Raw genomic sequence first — 22235 nt, 5'->3', positions numbered from 1 at the left:
TGTCTCCAAGTGCTAGACGTCAGCAAACGACAGGAATCTGAAGAGAGGGAGGACGGGGAGCAAAAGAGTCGGGGCTTTGTTTCAGGGCCGCTGGAGTCAGACCCGGTGAAAGTGCAAGGAGAGGAGAGACGAGGGGTGAGGGGGGGGGGGGGGGGAGAGCACTGATCTGACCTCGCTGCAGGATCCCCCCCCCCCCCCCCTCCTCCTCCCTCACTGTAAACACACATGTGATATTCACATATGAGCACTGATCACACACAGCTCTACAGATGGTCATGATTTCCTGTCGGCGCCTCCATGCTAAGTGTTGATTAGCGTTCCCTCTCACATCACACAGAGGGTGTAATCTAACACATTTCATTCATGATCGCGTAATGCTTCAGAGTTTTTTGCAAATTCGCCCCAAGGAGCCCATTGTTTACCTACTTAATTGACCAGCTCCAGGTGCCTCTCGCCTTCGTTTGTTCTACCACTTGAAAAGATGATGTGTGTCTCGATGAGGGAGGTTCACAGGAGGGGTGGAAGTTAGGGGGGGGGGGGGGGGGGGGTGGAGAGGAGGAATGGGCCGGGCTGAGGGGTGTGGTTGGGTATAAACCAGGGGGACAGTGGGTTTCCTGTTGTTGTCCTGTTTTGAAGACCCGTGTCCTGGCGTCCTGACCCCTCCACTCCACTTTCTGTCTGTCTTTCTCCTCCTTCCACTCGCCTGCCCTCCTCTTCCTCGACAGACTTCTGTTCTGCAGCATCAGTCTCTCCTGAAGCCTGAAGCCATGCTGACGTTTGTGGCGCTGGCGTCGGTTCTCCTCCTGGGAATAGGTAAAAGAAAGAAAATATTGAACTTGTTCTTACTTTTATTTTTTGAGTCGAAGACACCAGAGAGTTACAGCTTTTGTGAAGGACGGTGATGAAATGATCTAACATCTGATGTGGGGTTAAATGTGCGGTGTTTTCTTCTTCAGAGCTAACCTGAAAACTGATGGATTTCATGATAACATTTTTTTTTAAAGGGTCAAAGATTACACTGAAAAAACTTGAATTGAATGTATTATGTCAACAGATTTCACATAACTGTATTAGGTTAGTTGAAAGCAATAATATTAAGTTCAAAGAAAATATATAATGTTCTACTTAATATTATTGCTTTCAACTAACCTAGTACAGTTATGTGAAACTTGTTGACATAACACATTTAAATAAAGTCAACATTTCAGTTTTTTCAGTACAGTAGGGATTCATTGATTGAACTATTCACACTGTTAAAACTCAACCAAAGCATATTGAACTAATATCTTTAACATTTATCTGTTTATTTGATTAAAAAAAATAGGTATTCTCTGGTGTGTTATACTCGATGACCCAGCACTGTCCCCGTGTGCTCATCTTATAATTGCAGGTGTCTCAAAAGCAATATTATGACTTTCAAATGGACGCTTGAGTTCTTGAGGCTCTCTGCGCTCCCCGCCTGTCACATATTTGCAGTTTTTGTCAGAATTGTAATTGAAAATGTCAAGCGTGAGTTCATCGACTCGTTTTCTGCGCTGACCGTGTTCACTGTTGCATTAAACGCTGTGAACTTTACTCTCCGGGTGATTAAAGAAGAGAAAGCATGAAGCTCTGCGACACTTATTGGCATTAGTGTTAATGAAGCCGTGAGAATACGGTGACTCACGGCTGTAAGTGAAACTGAACAATAGTAAGATGATGATGTTGTTGCGGCGGTTGCAGAGGCTGCGGTGGTTGCTTGAGATGCTGAGTGCATTTTTGAGGGAAGTAAAATATTGATTGTGCAGCCAAAACCAAATGAACATCGATCATTAGATATTATTCGAGCATAAACAGTGCACATGATTAAGCCAACGCAATCCATATTAATGGAGAAAAATGATGTTCCCCTTTGACTTTGAGAGACTAGCACTAATATTCCAGTGTTAATCCAAATATTTACTGAGTGCTTGTCTGAATCGATGGTGGATCTGACACCTCTAAATGTGCAGTTTAACAGTGTGTGTGTGTTGGTGCATAGCTGAGTATCTGATTTAAAAGATTTCAGAGAGAAAGGTCATGTGAGTTGTGCTTTGTATGGTTAGGGTAGGAGTTTAAACGTTTTCAGAAATGTAGTGAATTAAGGAACAATTTAAGCATATTTTGATTAAAAGTATAATAGAACAAACATAAAAAAATCAGTCACATTGACCTGGAAAACAGTATGACTTTTATACAAAGTTGAACGGAGGATATTCTTAGTTTTCCAATTATATATTTTGTATTTGTTCTCCAAATACTAACCAAAAGATGTCACATAAACTGAAGACGGTTACTGAATTGCAATTATAAGATGAAGGCCTTCAAAGTTTGTACTCATTTCATGTTTTATCATTTCCACTCATGTAGCCAATTCTGCATGAATGATTCATTACTTCACAACTTGCTCTCAACTAAAAAAAAAAGTGTAGCAGGTTGAAATTCTGATCACATTCTGTTTTAAATCAATACTTATGGTAATCTTAAACCCAAAACATGTTGCTCTCCCTGAATCTTTTGCCTCGTGGTGATGTTTTTGGATGAATCCTCATGTTTCGTGTCTCCAGTGCCCGAAAAAAGTGTTCCAGGTTGAAATTCTGTTCACATTCTGCTGCAGATTGTAATTAGACTATGATATAAAGTCAATATTTATGGTAATATTAAACCAAAAACATTTTGCTCTCCCTCAATCTTTTGCCTCGTGGTGATGTTTGTGGATGAATCCCAGGGGCGGTTCTAGGGGGGGGGCAACGGGGGCCAAAAAACCCTCCAAAAAAACAATATTACGATTTATTGGAACTAAATCAAATCAGAGACCCGGATGTACGGTGGAGATTAAACTGTTCATGACCTTATATAAAAGCAAATACTGTTTATGTTTTGTAATTCAATTGTCACTTAAAGTTACTAAAACAAATACTCTAAATGAAAAGAACTACTGAAACAAAGGACTGTAACTTAAATGTACCAAAACAAATACCTTTACAAATACCAATTACTGTATTTTATGTTTATTTTACACAATTACTTGATACTGTCTTTGTCTTTTGAACCCGCTTTTATTGTCCCCTCTCATGAAATAACTAACCCCCCCCCCCCCCCACAGTATAATTGGTCTAGAACCACCACTGATGAATCCTGATGTTATGTGTCTCCAGTGCCCGAGCAGACGGAGGCCATAGCGATCTACACCGGCTGGGAGCGCCACGCCCTGCTGGGCGCCGACATCCGCCTCTCCTGCTCCTTCTTCTCCTGGCGCTTCATCTCCGATGACGTCACCTTCTCCTGGACGTACAGACCGGACGGATCCCGGGACAGCATCTCTGTGAGACACACACTCACACACAGACACAACCACTATAGACTGCTCATTGTTTCAAGTTTCAAGGCTTTATTGTCATTTCAAGGTACAAGGTTCAAGGCTTTCATTGGTCATGTGTGCATAGCTACAGTGTAGTTATGACAATGAAATTCCTAGGTCACAGGCTCCTCCAACAGTGCGACATAATAAAACAGATAATAGTGCAAGTAAATAAAATAAAATAGAATCTAATAGAAATAGTGCAGAATAGTTTATATACAAGTAATTGGAATATTGATATATATATAAGTTGCAAACAGATGTTATGGATGTTCTTTCAAAAGTTCAGGTGTTTAACGGTCTTATGGCCTGTGGGATGAACTGTCCCTGAGTCTGGTGGTTTTAGTCCGCATTTGTACATTAGCTACAGTGTAGATATGGCAATTAAAAACTTAGGTCACAGGCTCCTCCAACAGTGCAACATATATACAGGACATAGAACAAATACAATAGATAATTGGTGCTTATAGACAGGTTAACAAACAGGGAAACAACCTTTAAAGCAATCACAATTAGTCACACCCACTTTAAAGCTGCCTCTTATGAGATTGTCATGGGACAGATTTAAGGTGAGCTTCAAAGGGGTTCATTTTTAGGCTCATTGTTCTGGTTTTACAGCTCAATCCACTCTTATGCACCCATCTGCATTCAGTCGCCACAGGCCGCTGAGTTCTGCAGAAAAGCTCTGATAAACTCACTGTGAGAGGGAGAAGAAGTACTGTGTTTTAAGTCGTAAAACTCCACAGTACAAATACTAGTAAAAGTCCTGCCTTCAAAAATGTAGTTAAAGTACAAAAAACAAATACTTGGTAAAGTTAATTTGAATCTGTAATGTAACATAGGCTAAATATAGAAGGGTCAAAACTACAATAGCCGCGTTCACACCAAGTACTTTGCCGTACTTAGTGCCGGCACTTATTACCCCAGGGCACTAAGTACAGATCGCGTTCACACCGGAATAAGTTCCCTGAGGGAAGATTACGCAAATGAGCCGCTGACGTCACTTCGTCTTCTTCTGCTTTGGGTTTACTGGCAGGCCGCAAACAACTTCACGGCGTATACTGCCACCCGAAGTCCCCGGCCGGAAGTCCCCGGAGTTGGGGACTGGCTTCAGTCGAAGCTGCTGGGACTCCCAGCAGCTTCTACTGAAGCCTTCCGAGTAAATCGCCAGAACGCCGACACCTCCTCATCTCCACCGCTCCCATGTTTTATTTTGTGTTGCCATAAGTGAGTCTCTCTGCGTTTGTGCGCTGGGCGAATGCTAATGCTAATAATGCTAATGCGAGGATAATAAAATGGCGGCTCTACAAAACATTTCAGAGTTTTACGGGGCGTGGTTTGCAATTCGCCCAGCCAATCAGAACTGGGGCACTTTTTTCCCCCAGGAAAGTACCATCTCTCAGCAGGCACTAAAAATGGGTGTAAAAGTTCCCGGCGCTAAGTACTCTTTTTGGTGTGAACGCGACATAAGGGGTACTAACGGAACTAAACGCGAAAAGTACGGGGAAAAGTACTCCGGTGTGAACGCGCCTCATGTGTCCTTTTAAAATGTAGTAAAGTACCTCAAAAGTGTACCTAATTACAGTACTTAGTAAATCTACTCAGTTACTGTCCTACACTGTTCACTTTAGATTTCCTTATCAAAGACAAACAGCACACGGACAAAGTTAGTGATGACATGGTAGACAAAGTGGAGCATTTATTTGCTAAAGAGGCAGATTTTGAGAACAAAGAAAAGCAAAAACATCATGTGCTCCGGCAGAAGTGTCGACTCTTCAACAATGGCCGAGTCTTCTGCCCAAAGACTTTTTTGTTTTCTCCATCTCCGCCCCTAGCAGGCACGAAGAGGAACAGAGGGGGGGGGGGGGGGGGCAGCTGATGTCACAGGGCATGATTTCTGAGTGGAGAAGTCCTCCAAACTATATATATATTTGATTAATGTGCAATCACTTGAAAACTTGAATTAATATCAGGATGGCTTGAATTGAAAAACGGCTGATCCTACTTTTGCTTCAGTATTCGTGGACTTCTGAGTATTTTAAGAGCACTCTCGCAGAGCAGGATACTTGCCAATCATCCAAAAAGGAATCCTGCTTTAATCCGACAACTACAGGACCGAGTCTGCAATTCTATCACACACTCGAGTGATATTCAATGCACCCTGACACACAAGTGCAGGATTGGTGTATGAAGTGAGAGAAAGGGAGACAACAGGCACAGAAAGTTTTGAATCCTCACCTCCCTCCTGCTCTTTGATTCCACTCTCCCTGCCCTTATCGTCCTGCCATCGTTCTAATCTCTCTATCTCCCTCTGTCCACCTCCCCTTAATCTCCTCCTCCCCAGCCTCACCTCCTTTGTCCCTCCCCTCCTTTCTCATTATCTCCTCCCCTCACCTCCTTCGCTCTCATCCGTCTCCCGCAGTGCCCTCACTTTGAAACTTAGATTTCTCTTCTTCCTCCTGCTTATCTGCTGTCGCTCATTTCTGTGGCTGCCCGGACAGATTTACAGTTTCATACGTCTATCTGTTTTTCTCGGAGCAGTTGTCATTTTGAAATGTCGCATTTGATTTCCGACATGTTCGTATCATGTCAAGAGGCCGTGGATAATTCATAGAGGCTTGTTTCAGAGGCCTCGAACCTTCAGACAGACGTGAACATTTTATTGATTCATTTACTAAAATGTCAGCTAATTTCGACCTTGACCTCAGAGTCGAGGGCATTACTTACCCTTACTTACCCCAGTTGTACAGTACGCCTCCATTTAGACTGCCCCAAAATCAATTAGCTTTTAGTTGTCTGTTATCTGCCAATTAAATGTGGCTTTTTACTGAAATGATACTTTTTTGGTGGGGCTTGGCATCGAACCCAGCTTGAATCTGGAGTTGTTGGTTTCATACTAAAACAACACTTTTGTAAATACCTTACTTTAAAAAAAATGTACCATTTCATGTTTCATGCAAAACAAAAAAAGGCACACTTTTCACTTTTAGATCAATACTTAAGAATCATCAATCGATGAAATGGTTGTATTGTAAAAGCCTTTGCTCTCAGTGTCACAGATAATTATCTCTGAGTGTTTTAACTCCTTACCGTTCATTGCTTTTTTCCCAGCCTGCAAGGTTACTGCTTTGTTTCACTCTGCACTATTCTATTAGTGTTTCAGCCGCAAAAAGGCAGCTGTTTCGGTGGAAAACCCCGCTGTGCACTGCCTGTCAGAGTGAAAGGCAGACAGACACTGTTAGAAACCTGCAGTTAGCTCCTAACAAGACAGATAGGATCTCTCAGCAGATCAGCACTGAGCTCTAATCTAAATGCAAACTGTAAGACGTTTGAAATATAATGATATTAGGAATATGATCAGATTTGATTTCAACCTTTGGTATTTGAAGAGCTCAATACTCGCAGTTCTTCTACACAACAACCAGTTGTACTACTATTATACTTGTTGGGGTTTGCCCTTTCCTGTAGTGTTACACAGGCAGTATGAGAAATATAAAGAGCTTTTTGAACTTGAAATCATGGAGACATGTCACAGGAGAGACATACAATACAAATATGAACCTGAAAATAAGCACAATATATCCTCTTGAAGATGCATGTCATTTAATAACTTCCTCTTTAGTACAGTTCGAACAGTTAGGACTGGTTTTAAACTCCATTTTAAACATCCTCATGGACCCTTCATTTTATGGAATTGTAATTATTGTATTCTAACTGTTTTTGTGTCATTGTGTTTTGTACCCATTCATTGGCATTTTCCCATGTATCTTGTCATTTGACTATATTCTCAGATATGTTTGTTGTTTTTACATTATCATTCATGTTTGTTGATTTGTGAAGCCCTCCGAGACAAATGTGATATTGGGCTATATAAATACATTTGAATTGAATCATGCATTTACAGTACACCATCCTCTGTCCTCTCCAGATCTTCCACTACACCGGTGGGCAGGCCTATGTGGACAACAAGGGCCCCTTCAGGGACCGCGTGGAGTTCGTGGGCAACCCGGGCAAACGTGACGGCTCCATCCTGATCAAGAACCTGGACTACAACGACAACGGCACCTTCACCTGCGACGCCAAGAACCCCCCCGACATCGTGGGCCGTCCCTCCAGCGTGCGGCTGCTGGTGTTTGAGACCGGTGAGACAAAAGGAAATTCCCCAGCATGTCAAGTCTAAAGTCAACAGTGTCACATCTGTGTCTGATCAGCAGCTCTCCTCCGAGCCCATATGGCTGATGACATTTCTTCATCGAAAAGCCAACTGTTCTCAGTTGTTGTTATAATCATTCCAAACTCTGGACTTTAATCTCAATGTGCGCAAAGCATCAGACTCAAAGTGATGACCGTGTTCAGATCACTTCCTCCGTTAGGATTCCTAGCGCCTCCTCTCAAATGAAATCAATTACAATTTTCTTTATTTGAGATTGCTATCACTGCCTCTCTCTCACTTCTTTCACCCTTTCCCATCCCTTCCCCCACCTTCTTCCTGTATCCCTGCTCTCACCTCTATTCTACCTTATCTCCTTCTCTGCCTCTTCATCATTCAACCTTTATTTGCTCTCCTTGTCTTTTTCTACTTCCATCTTCCTACTATCCATCCCTTGTATTCTCATATTCTCTGCTCTCTCTTCAAACCTCCCTTCTACCCACAGTTCCAATCCAGGCTGGAGTGATCACGGGCGCCATCATCGGGGTGGTGCTGGGCCTGCTGGTGCTCATCGTGGTCATCTACTACCTGATGAGGTTCCTGGTGGCGCGTCGTGTCTTCAGCCTCAGCGTCAGGTCAGTGTCAGCGGGGGGTTTCTGCTGCCAGGGGCTGGAAGAGAGGCCGGAGCCCATCCCTGGCACCGACACCTGCGTGGCCAAGCGGGGCGTAGCTGCCATGCCACCCAATTGATTTGATTAGGCGTGTGAGCTTTTCGGATTTGGAGTCAGCGAGCTGGAAAGAGACGGATAATTATCTCTCATCTAGATTTAATCTAAAAAAAAAAAACAGTACTGCAAAGCAAGATGATTAAAAGTGGTGAAGCAGAAGTTTCTGAGTGGATTATCCACCAGATCAGGAAAATGATGGATCCATCATCTGTTTTTTTTTTACCTGTCCAATCTCCTGAGATCTTTAAGCCTTCACCACCTGGGGGGGGCTGTGTTAGAGACAGTAGATTAAGTTGATGCTCTCTTCATGATGGCTGCCAGGCAGTGCTGCCCTGTGACCACTGGAGGGAGAGATAGATTCGACATCCTGACATTGTTTTTCTTTTGTCCCCTCCAGCAAACATGGCAAGAAAAAGAGAGAGGGATCACAGGCGAGACAGGCAAGTTCCCTTCTCTCCTCCCTAAAACCATCTCCTCTTCCTCCTCTTCCTCTGTCTCCTCTCCTGACACGCTCCATCACACGAACACACCCAGTCAAACAGCAACAAGTGCAACAGCCCGCTTGCTGTCACATTCGGGCGCTAAATAGTCAAATGATGTCCTTTTTGGAGAGATTACAATGGCGTTCAGTTAGGCTCAGGAAACGTGTTGTCAGAAGGAATATTCATCCATTCTGTTGCAGCGGCGCCACATAAAAGCACACATCCAAACATGACAGTGCATAACGGCTTCATGATCACATTCCCCCCCCAATGCAAGCTCCAACATGTCCTCACACTTAGCCGGCTCGTCCTCAAAGCAACACATCAACAAACAAAATAACATGTCATTCAAACTCTGCCCGGCGAACACTAATAACAGTGTTCAAGCTGTTAACATTTGTGTGCCATCTCGGTGCTTTAAAGCCTCATACTGTCCCTCCTCCTCCTCCTCCTCCTCCTCTTCCTATCTGGTGGCCCTCACCCCTCCTTCAGCTCCCTCAGGGGGGCCGAGCAGCCAGTAAACATCCAGAGGGCAAAAATCCAACCTGCTACTGTGAAATGGCCGAGCTTTTTCTATTGCTGCATTGAATAGGATTGTGATTTGCTTGCAGCGGAGGAGAAGGCCCGTCCCTCTCCTCCGCTGCAAGCAAATCACAATCCTATTCTGCTGCTGATTTCTCTCACTGGGAGTCAAATGAAAATCTCTAGGCCTGTTATGGTCTGAGTTGTTATCAGTGGTTTTACGCTGCTGCGCGCCAAGGATTTGGGTTTTTTTTTTTTTCTCCCTCCTCCTCCTATTCCTCATGGGAGTGTGATAGCCTCAAGTGGTGGATTAATCAGACATGTTGGTGGCTTGTATTCCTTTGTAAATACAAGGCACCGGGGCAAGTTGTGTTTGATCACCCTGTGGTAATGTCGGGGCGGGGGGGGGGGGGGGTATTGTAATCGACTGCACGCCTTTGCCTGCTGATAATGAAAGAAAGGGAAGTCATGGGATTTCAGTTCAAGGCGTTCCCCCCCCCCCCCCCCCCCCCCGCGCGAATCAGAAATCAGCCTTTTGAAATGAGAGCAGAGGTGGAAAGTAACTAAGTAGATTGACTCAAGAACACTTTTGAGGTACTTAGTATTTCAAGGTTTTGCTCCTTTTACTTCTATTCCACTAGTCAGAGGTAGATCATGTTATTTTACTCAATGTTTACAGTATGTAATACCTTTAGCTACTTGTGAGCTGTATGTGAAATATAAATAGCACTTGTTGACAGTCTTCTCACAGTCTTTAGTTTCCCCTGGAGTAAAGTCACAAATTACCCTGCAGTATAATTCAAACTAGCTGCACCTTTACCAGCTTTGAGACCACTTTAAAGCACCAATCATTATAATCAAAACATATCATATAGATTATTCTGAAATGCACAATGAGTACTTTTACTTTTGGTACTTGAAGTATATTTTGACGCTAAGGTCTTTTACTTGTAACAGAGTATGTCTACACTCTGGTACTTTTACTTAAGTTCTGCGTACTTCTTCCACCTCTGGAAATGAGTGTTCTCTGAGGCGTTGGATCAAAGGTGTTTTTGTGACAGCGTGTGATTTAGCCGCCGGTATAAGCTAATGTAAAGACGGCTGTTGAGAGTGCGCCATCTTGCCCCTGTGGCTCAACCCTGAAGGGTGACACCAGCGAGAGGCCCATCCTTCCTCCTATCACAACACTCCTTCTCATCTCCCCCCCCCCCCCCCCCCCCCCCTCTGTCTTCTTCTTCTTTCTTTGTTTAGTGTCGTATGATTGTCAGGTTACTCTCCAGTTGCAGTCAGTTGCTCTCAAGTGCCTCCGGCGGGTGACAGTGCATATATGAATAAATAACTCGCCGCCAAAAGGCCACTGGAATATTTGACAATGTTGTCATTTACAGTTACTCCTCCTGCAAGTCTTGGTTTTGGAAGAAAAATATCTGAGCTCACACACTTTTTATATTTTTATGATTTTCCTTTAGTTGATTCCTCCCTTGTAGCTACGCCGCACACACAGGGCTCGTGGGAGTTTTACACCGCGCTCATAAGTGGTTGTTTGATCAAATAGCCCTTATTAGGAAGCTCTGCTGACACAACACAATTCTGTATCAGCCTCGCCGTGTGTTCGTTACTCGCTCTTTGCTGGGCTTGCACTACAAATCTCCAAAAGGGAGCGTGAGGGAGGGAGACAGAGAGACAAAGGAACCCTGTGGTGTGTGCTACTCCCCATTAGGTGGAGTTGTGGGAGAGGAGTTTACCCCGCAGCCACACACATAGGAACGCACACACACACACACACACACGCACACGCACACACACAAGGAGTTTACCCCGCAGCCACACACATAGGAACGCACACACACACACACACGCACACGCACACACACGAGGAGTTTACCCCGCAGCCACACACATAGGAACGCACACACACACACACACGCACACGCACACACACGAGGAGTTTACCCCGCAGCCACACACATAGGAACGCACACACGCACACGCACACACACGAGGAGTTTACCCCGCAGCCACACACATAGGAACGCACACACGCACACGCACACACACGAGGAGTTTACCCCGCAGCCAGACACATAGGAACGCACACACGCACACGCACACGCACACGCACACACACGAGGAGTTTACCCCGCAGCCACACACATAGGAACGCACACACGCACACGCACACGCACGAGGAGTTTACCCCGCAGCCACACACATAGGAAAGCACACACACACACACACACGCACACACACGAGGAGTTTACCCCGCAGCCACACACATAGGAACGCACACACACACACACGCACACGCACACACACGAGGAGTTTACCCCGCAGCCACACACATAGGAACACACACACACACACGCACGCGCACACAAGCACACACGCACGCACGCACACACGCACACACACACTGTACTGGAATGATAATTGAGTGCTCTCTGTATCGATCTACACACACACACACACACACACACACACACACACACACACACACACACACACACACACACACACACACACCCACACACACACACACACACACACACACACACACACACACACACACACACACACACACACACACACACACACACACACACATACACACACACACACACACACAACCCTCCCATTCTTCTTTCCATCCCCCAAATGCCTCCCCCTTTCCCTTCACTCTCTCATTCACATTCCTTTCATCCGGTCCCCAGTCTCCCTCCCTCCCTCCCTCCCTCCCTCTCTTCAGTCGCATCCTCCTCTTCCTCATCTCCCCTCCTCTGGCTCCCCTTTCTGACCATGAGAAACATCTATCTGTCTGTATTTGCCCCCCTTTCTACTTCCTCTCTCTCTCTCCGTCAGTCCTCCCCTCCTCTCCCCCCCCCCCCCTTTCCAGTTTCCCCCCCGTCCCTCCTCAGGTGTTCTGGGCTCTGATCAGCTTCGGTTCTGGACAGAAAAATCACTACCTCTCTCACTCTTCATCTACCTCTCAATCTGCCTTCCCCACTGTCTCTCTTTGGTATGCAGCGGGGGACGCAGCCACTTACCTCCCCCTGTCTGCCTCCCCACTGTACCCACATTTCCTTTTGAAGTGTGTGTGCAGCGCTGTAACAAGGGGGGGCTCTGCATCCTTCCTAAGCAGTGTGTTTACCCCGTCATTAGCGTGGGAGCTCTGCAATACAGCAACAAAAAAAACCCTGAGCCTGCCGTGGGATGCATAATGGTAAACAGCATGATGATGTATGAGAGCGTGTAAGTCTGATCGAAGGTAACGACACCGTAGCTGCAGCGCTCGCCTCGTCTTATCAGAGTGCTTTGGCACAGAGGATAATTAAAGATAATACATGTACTAATGCAATCAGTGGGGGATTATTAGTGGGAGCTTCAGTAGCTAGAAGCAGCCTAGTGTGTTTCTTTTCTCCACCGTTGAGTCACCTGACCTGCATCAGAGGATGTGTTTCAGTCAGGTGGAAGAAGTACTCAGATGCTACACTTAAGTTAAAGTGGACCTATCATGCTATATTTGAATAATATAGTGTAGGACCATACCTATATAAGGCATATTTATACTTTTTTTTTTCAAAATACCAAACAGATCATGCATTTTAGCCATGCCTCATTTTGCTCAATTTGACATTTTTTAGCTCTGTTTTTGCAAGGGCAGATTCTGTGAGAACAGCACCACCTACTGGCCTGGCATATGTACTACAGCGTCTCCAGCGCTTTCGAACGGCAATGGCCGTGGCTGTCTCCTCCTGATTGGTGGAGTTGACCCAATAGCCGTAGCGCCACTGTCCTGACGTCAGGACAGTGTTCAAATCTGGATCAGTTTTTATCAGATCCGTTGCAGCCCCTTTTTTAGAGATTTGGGTATGGAGGAAAATAGAGAGGGTTGTGTTTTCTGACACTTGGTGAGTTCCCTGGAACACCGGGGACACATATTCATGTATAAAAGACGTACACAAGTGCATTTTGCATGATAGGTCCCCTTTAAAGTACCAGAGTGTAGGAATACTCTGTTACAAGTACACGTCCTGCATCCAAATGTAACTCAAGTAAACGTACAAAAGTATTAGCATCAACATATACTTAACAAAGTAAAAATACTCATTCTGCAAATTGTCCAATTTCAGAATGATATATATGATATGTTTTATAATTATTGATGCATTAAAGTACTATCAAAGCTGGTAAAGGCGCAGCTAATGACTTAAGTAATTCTGTAAGATATTAAATCAATGTAGTGGAGTAAAAGCACACAATTTACCTCTGAAATGTAGTGGAGCAGAAGTACAAGTACCTCCAAATTGTACTTAAAGGTGGGGTAGGTAAGTTTGAGAAACCGGCTCGAGATACACTTTTTGTTATATTCCATGGAATGCTCTTAACATCCCGATAGCAATGAATATCTGAAGTGCTTTGACCAAAAATCCATAAAAAAATGTCATCTGTGGAAGCCGTAATACTGTAAAAAGTACGACCAATCATTTTAGCCGGCCCGGCTAAAATAACTGGATGGCCTACCTGCCTGTCAGCCTTCCATCTGTGCACAAACTTATCTCGTGCCCTCATTGGTCATGTGCGCGTTCGTGTGTGTTGGAGGAGGGGCTCTGTAAGGAAGTGGCAGATTTTTTCTGGCTGTGTATTTTCAAATTCTAGCACACTCGAGCTGGTTTCTCCAAAATTACCTACCCCACCTTTAAGTAAATGTACTTAGTTACTTCACATGAATGGTTTCAGTCTCCAAACCTCATCCAGCATGCTGACTGTAACTCTTCACCACAGCCCGTAGTTCAACCTGTAGAAGAGTATTACAAGTGCACAGACGTTGCATTAAGTGAGCATTATTGTGATTCTTTAGAATAGGTTATCTCACAGGCTAATGCAGCTATTGTAAAGTTAAGTGTTATCTTGACCTTATCTCAGATCCGTCCACTTCCTCCTGATGGATCTGTTGTGAAATGAAGCTCTACTTCCTTCCTACTTTACCGTTCATAGATTTCTTCTTCGCGATGTTTTAGACATTGAACAGACAATGTACAGAATGAGTGGGAGTGAATGGGTTAATCATACCAGTGTAACAGTAGATGAATGGAGGCTGAATGTCAGACTTTAAAAAGATATCATATAGCCAGTAAAGCAGGTCCATTCAAGGCTACAGCTATGGTCCCTTTATTTGGCAGTTAACTTTAATTATTCATCTAACATCCCAGCTGTATGGTTTGTAAGCAAATATTTCACTTTGACAGGAAGTTCCCCTCTCTAAATGTGATGGGGTTTAATGCATTGAAGTGCAGTTGTATTATTTTATGTAGAAAGTGTCTCAAGTGTATAATATTTCAGGGACCCAGTATAAGTGAATGGTTTGATTTGCAGGACAGAAAGTGTTAACAATGGGTGTCCCAGTTAAAAACACGAGTTTATTTATCAACAATATAAGATGCAGAATCATCAAGAAGGACCTAAAGACTTTCAAATAATTATCTCTTTAGACAATATATGTACAAAAACACTCGAGTGAAAGAGATAATAGAATAATCATTAGTATGACATTACATCTGAGGTTACAAAACATACTTTAAAGCAAGAGCAGCTTTATTTAGATATGAAAAAGGAGAGATTTGAATAATGCAGATGAGGTTACAGAGAGCAGTGTTAAATCAGTAAACAGCCTTTTGATGACTATATTTCATTGTGTTGCAAGTCAGAACTACACACTGAATTATAGTCATTTGAATAATACTTACATTACATACCTAAAATGAAGCTTTAATGACTGCAAACTCACCTTTATTACCCACTGAAATAAGATCAACACTAAGGGAAAATAAGAGGAAAATGTATCAACAATTAGTCGAATTTAAAGTTATCGTATAACAACACAAGTAGTCAAATCTAGGGCTGCACAATTAATGGACATGTTACTAAATCTGGAGTGCACTATTCAAATAGCAGAAAGCACAATATTTAGCTAAAATATGGAAATAAACTTATCTGAATGGTGGTGGAGCTGCAGAAAAGTCCCAGCCTACAAATATTTGTCTACATACTTAATAAAAAATCCTTGTTTGGAACAGATTGTCCTAAAATGATAATGTAATTAATGTTTTAAAAATGATAATTTCCCCTTCATTTGCTAAATTAATGCCACAATTACAATATCAGTGAAAATCATAGCAATTAGCAATTTTTTTCAAATCATGCAGCCCCATAAGGACCCAATCTAGGATACTATGTGTGCTTGATTGTGTGAGCGTGTGTGTGTGTGCGTCTGTGTGGGTTAGTGTGTGTGCGTCTGTGTGGGTTAGTGTGTGTGTGTGTGTGTGTTTGATCGATGGTCACTCAGTTGTCACAGGTGTTTTGGAGCCTGCCTGCCACTGTGTCCCATCCTAACGCATGGTTACCTGTTTTGTCGCCCCCTTACAGCTCTGGACACCACCCCCCCTCACTTGCTACCCCCTCCCCTAAAAAGGACTGTCTCTCTACCTCCTCACCCCTCTCTCTCTCTCTCTCTCTCTCTCTCTCTCTCTGTGTATCTGACTCTCCTCTCCTTCACCTAAATGGGTTTTTTCTCTCCTCTTCACACAGCTCCACCTGTTAACTCCATGTCTCATCCTCTCCACTTTAACTCACCCACCTCCCCCCTCCCCAGGGTGACTAGGTGTCAACATGTGGGACAAAGAGTATGTCTGTGCGGGACAATGTGGGGCAAGTTAGTGGGATGCTAAGAGGTAGTTTAGATTTCGATAATGTCCAACTATTACATTATAAATATTAATAACAACACCTTAGAAACCATGCAAGTGAGTGACCTAAACATAATTTGTTTGAATGGATTACATTTCCAACAAAACGTGTTAATGACACATTATATTTTTTTGAATATAGAACTGGAGGAGAAAAACAAAACAACTTCTATACCAATTTGTAAATCCTTTGCCAGACTTTGTTGCTTGATTGACATCCGACACAACTAATGATGAAAGCCCTCTTTTGCTTTCTTAACAGCCATTGGATAAAAGCCAAGTTTTGACTGTCTGTGAATGTCAATCACAAAACGATACGAGTAATGACATTTGTTTTGGACTCAGTTCTGCAGTTCCTTAAAAGATAAAAAAGAAATAATACTACATAGTACACAATAAAAGACAACAGCAAATACACACATGACTTACGCCTCATTTACACAGTTAGCAACTTACGGACAATGACGCCCTATTGCACAAATCCCATGGACGACATTTCAACTACAATCAAATGCAAGACGTTTTCTCAATCTGTGGGAGGCGGGACAAATGATACAAAATGCTGTGCAGTCCCTCACCCAGAGAGACACCTGGTCACCCCCTCCTCTCACTGTCTCTCTGTTACCCTCACGCTCCTTTCCTCCTGAAGTGACTCTCCTCCCCTGTTCTCCCCCCGACCCCCTCTCCCTCCTCCCCCACAGGGCCCCGTGCCTACCGCCGACCCCACCAAGGTGAAGGCGGCCTCCTCGGAAAAGAAGAAGGAGTCACGCAAGGATAAGAAATAGGATACGGGGAGGGGCTGGGGCCGACTGCTGCTCCAGCCCGTTTACCTGTCGCTGGCGAGGTCCAAGCCCAAGCATCAGCAGCAGAGAACCATAGCCAGAAAGACAGAGGGTGTGGGGGGAGGGGAGGAGGGCCGGGTGCTGATGACCATTGATCTGGAGCTGACCCGGAAAAATGGGGAGGAGAAGTCAGCCGGTGAGGCGGGGAGAGGGAGGTCCGCACCGCCTGGCTTCCTCTCCCGCCTCGCCAGCCAGCTCACCTTCAAAAAGTAAAAACCAATAGATGAGAGCAACACTTTTTCCTCTAGGCCCCGCCCCTCTTTTGGGTGAAAACAGTTTTTGCCAATTACACTTAAAAACATTAATAGTAGGCCTACTGCGCCTTTTCTCTTCTTCCAGGAGCCCAGTTACGATGGTCAGCAAACAATTACAAAATGTCAACGTCGATTTATGGTTTAATTGAAATCAATACTGGATCAATGTCTGGTCAGTCTGTCTGTGGACGAGTGGCAGGCAGCAGGCTAACACTCAAACACTATAGATCAGGCACAACTAAGACGCTATAATACAGACACGATACAGAATAAATTGGAATATATTATAGACCGTTATTGTCATTTCTGAATTAGATCGTTTCTTTGACTGTCCATTTTTCTTAGAGGAAGTAAAGAAACCGTAACTCTGGATATACGACACATCAGCTTTTGGGCATGATGAAATTATTGTTTACTGCTTGGCAGCGATTCCTTGTTTTTAACCGAAAAGTGGCGGGCCCTTCATTTTTTGAGTTGCTCTCATCTATAGGGACGCAAGGGGGGAGGGGGCCGTCGAGGATAAGAGAGTGGGAAGAAGAGAGTTAAACCACAAACCTACTTCACAACCTGAATACACGAGTCAAATCATATCTGCTCTTGTCACAGGCTAATGACTGCAGCGTTATGGTTTGAGATCTGAGATGTGGTGATAATCTCTCACACCACTCGGCACCCCCAGTTTCTTTTGTCAGGTCATAAGATATGCCATTTGAAGCGAAGACCCTACGACGGCCGGGTTTGATAACAAAATCTAAAAAAGCTGCTTCCCGGGTTTTGCCTTTCTGGTTCCTTCATTGTGATCCTATCCGCCGGAAAAAAAGCTTTCTCCTAGTGCGTCCGATACGCATCACGAATCCCGAGCTGCGGGGACAAGCCAATTTGCTTTTTTCCGGAGGCGACCTGTCAAACTAACTTTCTCCCCTCTACGCTGATCTCCATTCTTTCCCCTCTCCAATCCCATCTCTTCCTCTTTCACTGTGAATTTTCTTGTTAATTCAAATTATAGAATTGATTTATATGCTAACTGCTCTATCCTGTTTCTCTTTCACTTCCCTTCCCTCTTTTTCTTCTCCTTTTCTCTCTCCTGTAGATAAAGGTCTGACTTCTCCATGACTGCCTTCACTCCTCTAGTCTGCTCCTTCCTTTTCTGCCCAGCCTGATGCAACCCCCATTATTTCCCATTATCTCTTCTCTTTCAAGACAGCACTGGCTATACGAATAGTCCCACTACATCAGTGGCAACAGTGTCAAATAATCTTTTACTACGGCTGATTAGAGAGCCTGAATGCACTCATTGGGCGAACTGTAAAACTGTTTAAGGCCTAACAACGCCCATAACTTCCTTAAGAGGAGCCCGAAAGACATCGCTCTGTGTTTAAGGCCCCCTGAATCTCCCCCCCCCCCTTAATGTTTACGACTCAATCACACACCAATGCGAGTGCACTCTGCACTTCAGATGGAGCAAAAGAGAGACGGAGTGGAGTGTGATAGCGGGAGAGAGAAATATGATTCCTGCTCTCAGCCGGGTCGTAGATAGAGGTTCAAGCCCTGGAGCTCGGGGTGATTCAATCGTCTCACATTTGAGCTAATGGAGGTTGTCGCCGTGTCCCCCGCCCTGGCTAAAGGGGGCTATTTCTGGACCTATAAGAGCGTAAGGGCTTACTGTAACAGCTGCACATTTTTCAGCCAGCAGGGGAGGGGGGGGGGTAGAGAAAAGAAAGAAGTGTTGTTTGTGTCCGTGTTGACTCGACGGGCGGCGACTGACAACCTGAAATGACGTCACGACCCGGAGGGCTGGCGGTTGTCTCACGAGTCTGACGAAAAGGCTTACCAGGAAGAGGTGCAGCTTCTGCGCTCTCAGTTATTTTAGGTCCACTTAATCCTCTCACACGTTTCTCCTCACCAAACCCAGGGCTAATTATTTGAGCACTTGCTGGTAACAAGATATCTCTCTCTCCATCTCCCTCCCGGCCTCCTCTGCCGTCTTCCTTCCTTTTGTTATTCTCTCTTCATCTCCACTCCCATCTTTGGGATTCATCTCCTCCCTCCAACCCCCCTGTTTCATTCTCTCTGTCCTTACGTCTTTGGCTTCCTCTATCTCTTCCTCTTCCTGTCGTCTTTAGTGACTCTGCTCTGCATTATTCCCCGCGCAGAGAAAAGGCCTATACACAATCCACTCCTCTCTTTAAGCCTCTCCTTATCTGACTGCCAGGCCTACAGCTCAATGCTCTGCTCCTATTCCTTCTCTCTTCTGCCCTTCCTCTTCCTCCTCCACGTCCTTCTTCTTCTCTTTATTAAACTTGATGACGGACATCTCTCTCCCCTCCCTCCGGCTTACCAAAATGATCGACGAACGCCCTCTCACTTGCCCTTCAAAACGCCACCTCCCCCCCGAGGCATGTCCCCTGCCAGTCCGCCTTCTTCCTCTTCCGTCACTGTGTTGTTTCTGCCGGTTCAAATCCCAAAACACTCGTCCTATGACCCTTACCGGCAAAGGACAGAAACACATGGGCAGAAATCGACCTTTTGCCAAACAGAAACTTATAATCTAGCTAGCTCTCCTTCGGTCGCAAATAGGACGCGTTTTATGTATATGTGTGTCTAGTTAAGAGTTTTAAAAGTGAGATTTGATATAAGCAAAACAAGTATGTCACCCTAAGTAAAGCAAATGTAGACATTGTTTCCATGTGTACTCGAAAACACATGGAGAACATGTTTATCGAAGCAGGGAAGAAATGTAATTTTATTCAATAGAATATGTTGCTATATTTCTGACCTTGTGTGTTATGGAAGGTGCTGTGTGGCTGTCTCTCTGGTGTACGTTTTATTTTGAGGCGAGAGAGAAGATGAGGGGTGGATCATGGTTTCTGTTCGCCTCAGATTCAGCAAGATGTGGCTGGGGAGGAAGGTGCTTGCTGTGGGAGAAAGCATGAGAGGAAGAGACTTACCAGGCGTGTTAAGGCAAGCCACAAATCCATATGTATCACCACGGATCGTCTTCTCTTACCCCAGAGCTTTCTTTTAAAGGTGCTCCTTCCCCAACCCTGAGCCAAAGATGGATTGCGATCTGGTGCTTGATATGCAGGGTGGATAGTGTAGACTTGAATGTTCCTTTAAAATTCATAACGGCAAAAAGGTGCTAAAATCCACATATTTATAACTGGAGATCTGTTTCACTAGTCGCTGTTTAACTGTCCAGTCACATGGGTTAGTCAGAATGTTTTTCATTAAAGCCACACAGACACCTGACATAAGACAAGCCGCATTAAAATGCCTTTTAAAAATATGTTGTATGTATTATGAACTGCATTGGTCTTATTGCACAATAACCTTCCTTTATTTAAAAAGACTGGAGCTTCTTATGTTTTTTTACATTTGTTTTAATGCTTGTGATAACTCCAGACCATTAACAACTTTTGATGACTCTGTCTGTATAATATGTTGTAAAGAGAACGTAAATAAAAAAGCCCGAGCGCAGCTGTTATCAACAGAAGACAAAGTAAACCCAGCTGAAAATGTCTGCAGTCTTCTTTCTTTCAGCTCCAAGTCCCATGCATTGTGTAAATCTGTCACGAATGTCTCTGCCAAGAAACAATTTCATGAACTTTTCAAAAGAAGAAAGTCTTCCCAAAATTAGATATCCACCTTTTGGAATATTTAAATACTCTGATGGATGGCTTGAAAGCAAAACTCATTACAGAATAGCACCGGCCTTATTAGCTATCCAAAGACATTTGCATACACAATAAGAACATTTTAGACGAGGTTATCTGGGAGTACTGAAAGCTGAACATTGACCACCAGGTGTTTTTCTTTTTACTTCAAAAGGAATTTGGTTTTGATATTAAACATTAAAGCTTTATCACGAGGAGAAAAATGGTCTCACCTCACCATGCCCTTTGTTATCCAACTGCCACAAAGTAATGATGATGAACGGAAAATAAATGCTCGGTGACCATTCACAACCTTTTCGCATTTTACGGGGTTACGAAATGAGGTATAATTTTTAGAGAGGCTTAATTTTTTCTGACTTAACTGGCAGGCTGGGTTCAGTGAGAATACATAACCTTTTCAGAAATGTTCTGCTTCATATTCAGACAGATACATGACTCACAGTGCAACCAGTATTTATTTAATGACCACTGAACTGCTCAGAGAGGATGGCGTGTCACTTTCGATGCTATCCTTTGGAGCCACCAGTTACCATGTGTATCATTTATGTAATTACAGCACCTTCACAAGAAAGATTGACACTTTAGGAGGTGTACATATTTGCTTTGTTGTTGAGAGTAGATGAAAATATGAACACTACTCACGTCTCGGCATTAAGTAAGGAACAAAGACTATTAGCAAAGCATTAAGACTGTAAAATAGGTCACCTGGTTTACTTAAAATATAAAAAAATATGCATAGCAGCACACCTAAAACTCAGTAGTTAACAAACTGTATCTTGTTTGTTTATTTTGTACACAGACAAAGGAAAAAATGTATAATTTGAGGCTTTAGTGCGAGTTATGTAAGGCTGAGTGTGCATATGTTTCTTTCCTGAGTGCAAGAATCTTTTTCAATTGTTCTTAATGAGGAATAAATGTAAATGGCCGCCAAGAGAAAAAGCACTGCACCCAGTGTCTTTTATCAAAGCGCTCTCAGTTTGTTTTGCGGTCACTCCAAACGCTTGTAGATCATTTTCAAAAAGCTCTTGGTTGTCACTGACGCTTCTATTTAAGATATACTTTGGTTGGAGAAAAGATAATGTCAAACAAATAGATAGTAGCCCAAAAAGATAATAAAAAGGCAATGTTGTTTTATAATACTGAGGTTCGAGCAGTGATATGTTGTCAAATTGCCATAGAAACTAAACAGTGGGAATGCTTTTGAAGCCCACCTTTTTTATTAAGCACTCCCCCGCGGCATGCTATATGGACAGAGACATTACATTGCATTTAGCTGACGCTTTTATGCTTTATAGCATTTAGAGACCCTGTATCTTTACAAACAACCACCAGGCAACATAACATAACTGCACCTTAAACCACAAATTGTAACATTTCTGAAGCTGTAGAGAGAGAAAGTCAAATACCGAGCTGTATAGTCCATGTGTTTTCATAAAACTTTGGACAGAGCCAAGCTAGCTG

At 43.8% G+C, this 22235-nt stretch overlaps 1 protein-coding gene across 1 annotated transcript; it reads left to right on the top strand.

Annotated features, from left to right (window-relative positions):
* The first annotated feature begins 619 nt into the window (after window positions 1-619).
* On the top strand, window positions 620-20619 carry mpz (myelin protein zero). The gene is made up of 6 exons (XM_034152846.1): window positions 620-813; window positions 3177-3343; window positions 7308-7521; window positions 8035-8164; window positions 8655-8697; window positions 18191-20619. Exons 1-6 carry the CDS (start codon window positions 768-770, stop codon window positions 18200-18202), a joined length of 612 nt encoding a protein of 203 aa, XP_034008737.1. The 5' UTR covers window positions 620-767; the 3' UTR covers window positions 18203-20619.
* The last annotated feature ends 1616 nt before the right edge of the window (window positions 20620-22235 follow it).

The sequence above is a fragment of the Trematomus bernacchii genome, unplaced genomic scaffold, assembly GCF_902827165.1.
Source record: "Trematomus bernacchii unplaced genomic scaffold, fTreBer1.1, whole genome shotgun sequence".
Classification (NCBI taxonomy): Eukaryota; Metazoa; Chordata; class Actinopteri; order Perciformes; family Nototheniidae; genus Trematomus; species Trematomus bernacchii.
The sequence above is the reverse complement of the archived record's forward strand: the minus strand, read 5'-3'. Positions and strand labels throughout refer to the sequence as shown.

What these genes read in the sequence shown, in the direction of transcription:
- mpz (XM_034152846.1), top strand. Translation starts at nt 768, where the DNA reads ATGCTGACGTTTGTGGCGCTGGCGTCGGTTCTCCTCCTGGGAATAG. An exon ending in GGTTCTCCTCCTGGGAATAG is followed by an intron (nt 814 to 3,176) that starts GTAAAAGAAAGA and finishes ATGTGTCTCCAG; the next exon opens with TGCCCGAGCAGACGGAGGCC. An exon ending in GTCTTCAGCCTCAGCGTCAG is followed by an intron (nt 8,165 to 8,654) that starts GTCAGTGTCAGC and finishes TGTCCCCTCCAG; the next exon opens with CAAACATGGCAAGAAAAAGA.